The sequence below is a fragment of the Solanum verrucosum genome, unplaced genomic scaffold (assembly GCF_900185275.1).
Source record: "Solanum verrucosum unplaced genomic scaffold, falcon-dt-bn FXZP01000278.1, whole genome shotgun sequence".
NCBI classification, from domain to species: Eukaryota; Viridiplantae; Streptophyta; class Magnoliopsida; order Solanales; family Solanaceae; genus Solanum; species Solanum verrucosum.
Window position 1 is genome coordinate 4,225,399 of NW_026020332.1, and position 8,762 is coordinate 4,234,160.

The 8,762-nt window shown below is 38.2% G+C and overlaps 1 protein-coding gene across 1 annotated transcript; it reads left to right on the top strand.

Moving 5' to 3' along the window:
- Positions 1-4,521: 4,521 nt before the first annotated feature.
- Positions 4,522-5,322, top strand: LOC125836554 (tRNA (guanine-N(7)-)-methyltransferase). The gene has a single exon (XM_049515736.1). The coding sequence runs from the start codon at positions 4,557-4,559 to the stop codon at positions 5,289-5,291; it is 735 nt and encodes a 244-aa protein (XP_049371693.1). The 5' UTR covers positions 4,522-4,556; the 3' UTR covers positions 5,292-5,322.
- Positions 5,323-8,762: the final 3,440 nt, after the last annotated feature.

Sequence of the window (8,762 nt, forward strand, 5' to 3'; positions counted from 1 at the left end):
CGTCTGGGAATACATCTAGAAACTCATTAACTACCGGAATAGACTGAAGAGTCGGTGGTTCTGCATCTATATTATGAACGCAAACAAAATGATAAATACAACCCTTGGTAATCATCCTCCTTGCCTTAAGATAGGAAATAAACCTCCCTTTCGGCGTTGCTGTATCGCCTTTCCATTCCAGAACTGCCTCTCCTAGAAAGTGGAATCTAACAATCTTTGTCCGGCACTCAACATTAGCATAACAAGATGCTAACCAGTCCATACCCATAATGACGTCAAAATCAACCATCTCTAATTCTACCAGGTCTACAGAGGTCTGACGGTCGATAATTTCTACCGTGCAACCTCGATAGACTCTCCTGGCAATAATAGACTCACCAACTGGTGTAGATACAATAAAAGGTCGATCTAATGACTCTGCTACTATACATAACCTCCCCGCAATAAATGGAGTAACATAAGACAAAGTAGATCCAGGATCTGTCAAAGCATAAACACAATGGGAACAAATGATCAATGTACCTGTCACAACATCTGGTGATGACTCTGAGTCTTGTCGGCCGGGTAATGAATATGTACAGTTCTGTCCACTACCAGAACTAGATGCTCCCTCTCTGCCTCCGCTTCTACCCCTACGTACTGAAGTATGAGGTCCACGCCCTGTAGACTGTGCTAATGAGAAGGAACCTACTGCTGACCTGTACCACCCTGACCTATGGTAGGGCAGTTTCTCCACATATGCCCCTCCTGTCCACAAGAATAACAACTTGTGGAACCCTGTCTACACCTCCCAAAATGCATCCTACCGCAAGTAATGCAACGCGGCGGGGACGTCCTAGCCTGTCTTGAACCCCTCTGCTGCTGCAAGCCTGATGCTCGTGAACCCTCACCTGAGCCTGACTGTTCCTGACGATCAAATCTACTACCCTGGAACTACTGTGGTGGAGGTCTAGGTGGCCTAATAAAATATTGGGGTATGGTACCACCCTGAAAATCTCTCTGCGAACCAGCGGGCCTAGCCCTCTTCTGTCTCTCTCTCTCGACCATCTCACTCGTATACTATAGATGTCGGCGATCCTCTATGCCCTGTGCGAAGGCCTGAATCCGCGAGATATCCATATTATCATTTAGCGCAGCGGTAGAACAAGCCTCGATATAGTCTGAGTCAAGCCCTCCCACAAATCTACGCACCCTGCCATGTATCGTATCAACAAATGCTGGTGCATATCTAGCCAATGAATCAAATCTCAGCCCATACTCTGGGACACTCATGCCACCCTGTCGGAGGTTCAGAAACTGGTCCACCCGGCCATCCCTAATCTCTCGAGGCAAATAGTGATCTATGAAAGCTTCTGTAAAGCTATCCCAAGTGGGTAGAGATGCATCTTTTTCCCTAGATCTCTACCAACTTTCATACCACAATACTGCAACATCACGTAATTGAAATGTTGTTAACTCAACTGACTCAGTCGCTGAGGCATGCATGACTCTGAAGATCCTATGAAGCTGATCAACAAAGTGCTGAGGGTTTTCTCTGCGATCTGTCCCTGTAAACTGTGGAGGATTCAAGGCAAGAAATTCACGAACTCTCGAACTTCCGGGCCCTTCAGAAGGTCCGACAATATCTGGCGCAACTGGCTGGCACTGTGCAGCTACTAACTGTGCTAACATATATACTGCACTCTTGAAATCCTGATCAGATGGAATAAGAGGAACTAGAGGTGGTACTGCTGGTGGAGCCGGAAGTCCTGTAGCCATCGGAGGCTCCTGAAGCTGTGGAGAAGCTATAGGGGGCTGAGAAGATGTCTCCCCCTGGGTCTCACAATGGGCTACCTCCACTTGTGGTACCCTCGCTTGCAGTTATATCTAGCCCCTGGCTAGTTGTGGTCTGTCTAGTGTCAGTCATCTCTATCTGCATACAAGTATCAATTATAAGCCAGAAACATCAACCCTTAAGACACCGCTCTATAGCACGAGGTGAGCAAAAGAAGGATAATCATTCTAACATGCCCGGTAGCTTCTTGCTTATCGAATGTGGTGCACAACACATTTATAAACAAGACTCTACTAGACATGACTTGCAGACTCCCTAGGATACGACGTTGCTCTGATACCAAGTTTGTGACGCCCCAGATTCAAGGGCGCAACTGGCTCCTAATGACAGAACTCCAGCTCGAGCCGACCCTGCTGAACCATTTGCTAGTAGCACATGGTAGCCACAAACAGTCAAGAAAACAAATAAGTATATCTCGGCTTAAAATTAAGCCATCGGCCGGCAAGGCCCCTGTCAACTGATCTATAAAGGAAACAGCTACTCCCAGGAATTCATATAAATAAATAGTCAACCAGCACAGAAGTCCTGATTGGGCCGTCGAGGCCACCATGATATCTATACCAAAACTAAAAGCAGGTAAATATCAGTACAATACATCAAACAGCTCACAAGCTTCAGCAAACCAACAACATAGGCCAACATGGCCATAACGTAGCTATAAACCCCACACACTAGTCTGCAAGCCTCTAAGAGTAGTAAAGATTGGTGGGACAGGGCCCCAGCCTACCCATGAGAATATACACAACAAAAGGTAACAAACCTCCCAACTCTGGCAGCTCCGGAGGAAAGGGGCTGACCAACCGGATAAAAGTCAATCCTGCTGCTGAGGAGGTCACTCGGTCGTCTGTCAGGACCTGCATGCATGAATGCAGCGCCCCCAAGGCAATGGGGCCTCAGTACAAATAATGTACAGAGTATGAAAGGCAATAGACTATGATGAGGTATCCTGATATACTGGAATAATCTGATAAATAAATCAAGGATAAGATAACTGTACTGACCTGCTCCTAAATCTAAACTTATGAAAAATAATAAAACTACAACCTGACCAAGCCCCCATAAGCCCGGCAGGTACAAACAACACATAAGACCACCTACTCAGGCCCCCATAAGCCCAGAAGATGCCAATCAACATGTATACCCCTATTGGTAGTCCCCTAGCCCCGCAGGCAGCCCTCAATTACATTGCTCCTAAGCTTTAAGGAAATATGCCATAGGAAGAGAATAGCCTTAACATACCTTTTTCGCTAAATTCACGTGGCCTAACGACTTTAACTCATAACTCCCTTGATACTACAACAAGGTAGGACCATAATCAACACACAAAAATAAAAGATACTATGACAATATGATAAAAGATATGTATTTCCATCGCAAATTGATGTTTGCCGCTTATAAAAGCTAAAGTCGATGAAAGAAGGGTCTTACCTCGATCTTAGGTTCGTAATTCACCTCAAAACCTTCAAATATATTCAAACCCCTGCTGTCCCAACACTAAAGTGTGATATACTACGCAATCGATAAAACAAATTATACCACGATGATGAGCCCAATGCGTAGAACAACTTTCGTCAAGGACTTGAGTCGAGAAAATCTATACTTCACTTGATCCTAGAAATGGGTTTCTCTAATTTCTCTGATTATTATCTTAAAAATGAAGAAAAAATTCGAAGAAGACGATATATGCAACTTTCCACCAACCTAGGGCCCCACCTCACGTGTTTGCTTGCGCAGTCCTACAAAAATGCGAATATCTCTCTATTCTGAAGTCGTATGAACAAACGATTTGATGCGTTGGAAACTAGACTCGTAGACCTTCGATTCGATAGTTTGTGGGCCCCATAACTCTTTATAGATTGGGAGAAAACCTCCAAGACATTTGACCCAAATTTCAGAGAAATCTTTAAGAAGGAACTTACGATAACTTCCGCCAACTTTTATTTTGCCACTTACCTAACTTCAAAACTTGAGATGCAACACTTCAACACTTAAAATAGGAAATACCACATCATTCTTAATTTATTACCCATCCTCCTTGTCTTTCCATGGAGATACGAGTAAGTTTAGACGTTTCGAAAGGTCGGTGTGTTACAGCTTTATACAAACACAAATGTAATTTATACATTTGTGTTTGTATAAAGTGAGAGTGGCGAGCGAGATTCACTGGGGAGAGAGACGAATGACAATTGTTTGTTGTGGCTTACAATTAAATGAAACTGTGATTATATCATTTAATTTGAATTAAATTGTTTGTTATTTTATACAATTCAATTAATAATTCATACCAAATTTAGAGATTTTAATACTTCTCTCTTTAAAAAAATATTTGGTGAATTGGGTCGAAGTAAATGGATGACCAGGCCCATAATTAGGTGGAAATTAAGCCCAATTAACAAGCACTACTAGGGCTCTAGTCCAACCCTTATTCATCTGTTCTAGCGCTGAACTCTGAATATCTCAAAAAGGTATGTAACTGCAAATCTTCTCATACTATCTCTGTTTTTTTTAACTTTTGTGTGCTATGATTTTTCTATCAAACTCAAGCAAATTAGTGATGATAAATAAGTAGTATAATTGCTTGGAATTGGATTCAAGTTTTGCTGATATGATTGCTCATGAGATGTATCAAAAGTGATTTTTCTGTTTTAAGATTCATTCAATTGATGTGTTAACTGTTATGCAGTTGGGAAAAGTAAAAACTCGAAGAAATAAAGAAGAGATCATGGGTGAAAATCCTACCCACAACAAGAAAACTGGTTTGCCTAGAAAACGTTTTTATCGAGCCCGTGCTCATAGTAATCCCTTAAGTGACTCACATTTTCCGATTCCTATTTCTCCTGAGGAAGTTGATTATTCTCTACATTATCCTGAAGTGGTTAGAGTTGATCCTTCTAAAAGGATCGAGTTTGCTGATGTTGGTTGTGGATTTGGTGGTTTACTGATTGCGCTCGCGCCCCTTTTCCCTGATAATCTTATGATTGGGATGGAGTTGCGGGACAAGGTGACTGAGTATGTGAAGGAGCGGATTTTGGGGTTGAGGACGACTAATCCTGGTCAATATCAGAATATTTCAGTGGTACGGACAAATTCAATGAAGTATATTCCTAATTATTTTGGGAAAGGACAGCTTAAAAAGATGTTTTTCTTGTTCCCGGATCCTCATTTTAAAGAGAAGAATCATCGTCGACGTGTTATTAGTCCATTCTTGTTAGATGAGTATGCGTATGTGCTTGCAGTTGGTGGAATTATATACACAATAACGGATGTTGAGGAGCTTGGTGAGTGGATGAAATCATGTTTGGAAGAACATCCGATGTTTGAGGCACTTACTACTGAAGAACTTGAAGCTGATCAGGTTGTAAAGCTTCTTACTGCTGCAACTGAAGAAGGACAAAAGGTAGCACGCAACGGTGGACAAACATTCCGAGCTGTTTTTAGACGAATTGCAGCTCACTGAATGGTATGGTCAAATTCTAGGGATTTTTCGTACCTCCGTCTTCTGTTGTTGAGTTAATAGAAATGTGGTTACCACAACTAATTATAGATACTTTGTGACTGATCATGGAGATCAATCACCATTCTGCGCCTTTTTCTTGATTTTGATTGCTCCATTCTTGAGAATGCAGTTAGTTTATCATTCATGAAGGCAGCTCATCCACTTTTCTAAACCTGATCTAGCAGAATTGATTAGAATGCATTGATTATCATGGATATGCTCAACATATTTAGGTGTACTAGGACAAGTAGCATCCCTATTGAGCTTCAAACGATCTTGTATTATGCTTATATCATAATTTAATCTTTCTGATTGTTAAGTTCTTAACGATATTCGTGTTTCCAGTAGATTGTGACATTTACCATTCTCATTTAGTCATTTGGACTCTTTATTGTCTCTTCTCCGCCCTGGAATGCTAACTAACTGTTGTACATCTGTCTTTCTGATTATACTCTGCATCTAGGCTCTTGCCCCCATTCCCCCTTGAACACCCAAGAGGGACGGAGGGTTTGAGTGGTTGAACTTCTCTTGGGCGAATCTAATGATCGTGTCTGGACTCCTCTATTCATCTGTCAAACTCATTTATGAATGCTATGATGGTCAGGCATAGCTGGACTTTTTCATAGGAGGGATGTAGTATTATATTATTAGTATTAACTGAGATGTGGGCAAGTTGATTCGGACACTAGGGCTAATCAATAGTTGGGCCGTGCTAGTGTTGTGTATTTTTGTTTCTTAGTTTTTTTTTTCTTTTTCTTTTTGCATTTTTGTGTTTATCTTTAATTTGCATGTTTTTTTTTTCCTGTTTCCCACCCAATCTTTAGTATCCACATTGGAAACCCCATTTTGGGGTAAAACACTTCCTAACAAAAGCAACTATGTATCCAAGCAACTCGCGACATTGAAAATTTAATCTGGATTTGAATGTTGCTATATAATTATCAGTGTTGAACTAGACGGGACACTGAATTTAATTTGCAGTTCAATATGCTTACTTTTCAAACACGTTTTTTTAAATGGATAGTTGTAGATTTTCATAATTCAAACACATGCCTAACTTAGTACCGGTGTGGCCAAACTTCTAAACCTTTGCTTATTTCGGCTAAGTGTTTTTTTTTTTCTTCATAAAATAGCTTTTGAGAAAAATACTCTTGGAGAGTGTTTTCGTGTTTGTCAATTAAAAAAAATGTGTTTTGCGCGTCAAATTAATAAAATGATATTAAGGTTCATTTTCAGATTTGTACTTATTATTCAAATAAAGTGATTAGTTAAAATTGAAAAATATGGGATGCAATAATAATAATTATTAGCCTTCAAATATAGAAGATTTCGATAAATTTCTCTACTTCTATATTCACAAGAATATCATTAATTAGGATCACGAAAATTCAAACAAAAGCAAGTTGAGGGTAAATAGTTGATATGCAGCCAATAGATTAAGAAGAGCTCTCTATGTAGCATAGCTCTCACCTTTGCCTAGAATAACACTATTAGTTTGATTTGCTGACAAAATTATTTCAAGATTATAATTCTAAAATTATAATTTTAGGTGTCAATACTTATATATATATTTATTAAATTAAAATTTAACCTCTATATGCAATATAATTTTCCGACAAAGAGGTGTCGCTAGTTTAATTAAACGTTTGTAATATTATTTGGCTTCCATTAATTGGAGGATTTCATCCTATGTGTTAAACTAAAGTTCACATATTATTTAGAATCTAGATAACTAAAACTTACCACAAATTACAAGTACTTTTTATAGCCAAAAGTTATTTAATATGTTTTTTTCTTTTCTCTTTTTTTTTCTTCGCATTGATGAATGTGTACCTAATTTTCCTAAGGTACCATTATTGATAGCTTATATTAACAAATTATAAGCTAAGAAAAAATAATTAACATAAACATAAGCAAACTTGTCTTTATTTAATCAAGTATAGAAACAATATGACTTCAACCAAGTGGGTGATATTCAATATGATATATTTACTAAGTTTGATCATTTTTGTATCAAACTCAGTTGAGTTTTTAGAAGGGCGTCGCTTGCTTTTATCAAAAATTCCTCCAATTGATGTTACATTATTAGAAGATTCTTTGGCTCTTGCCCCATCAATCCCTCAAAAAAATGATGTTGATGGTCATGATGATGGTTCGGTATTAACTTCTGTTTCCATCTCAACTCATGATGATCATGGTGATGATCATGATGATGATAATCATGATGATGATCATGACGATGATAACCATGATGATCATGACGATGATAATCAGGATGATGATACAGTATTAACTCCAGCATCCAACCCAACTCATGATGATCATAATGATGATAATCAAGATGATGATACAGTATTAACTCCAGCATCCAGCCCAACTCATGTTGATCATAATGATTAATCATAATGATGATAATACAGTATTAATTCCTGCTTATGTTCCAACTCATGATCCTATGGCAAAAATTATGATTACTAGTAGTTAATTACTCCATTTCATGTTCTCTTGATTAATGGAGTTTAATTTTTTTTTTTTATATATATATATATATTACAAAAATTAAACAGCCGTACGTTCTCATGGCTAACTACAAGCTTAAATTATGTAATATTCTCTACATGCATTTTGATAATAATAAAGTGAATATATAATCACCTTTTTCTCTTCTTGTCACTTCCATGCCATTCTGAGGAAATATTGTGTTAGTTTTTGTCTTTATTCTTGCTATTATGTATGGTGTGCTGTTACTGGAGAAATTAAAATAGGTTAAGGTTTCATGTTATCCTTTTTTTTAAAGAGATAAAGAGTCGAAAACATATTTGAATTATATATAAATTTCACATCCTAACTATTAATTGTTTCTTTTTTCTGTTTGAACTTTCACTAGTGTTTTATTTTCCTATCATAATTATCACCACATATGTATTAAAACATACTTAATTTAGTAGATGATAATTCATACAGAAAAAAAGAAACAATTGAGTTGGCCAAATCATCTAAAACAATGTATTTTGCAGCTATAATCTCATCAAGTAGGCGCTTTATGCTCTGCTCTTCCAGTTAAAGTCAAGCTTCGGATTTTTACTCTCTAATAAAAGTTCTATCTGGCTTTTCATTGGGAAAGTAAGAGATGAATACAGTTGTGAACGGGCTTCTCTTCCTAGTTCGAAAAGTTTGAAGTACAACAAAAAGCTTTTTTCAGATAAATGACTGAATGGTGCTAGAGGAGAGTATGTTAAGACATGTTCAAGCCAAACTATTACTTTCTCCAGGTACTATTGAAAGAAGAATGCCGTGTCGTCCAGCGCACTTGACCAACCCGATATACCAAAGCATCCTGGCCAACCAACCAACGAATGGAACAGAGATCTACTGATCATTCTCTATATCATAAGCATATTTAAAAGGGATGAATATGAAGCTTTCCTCAAG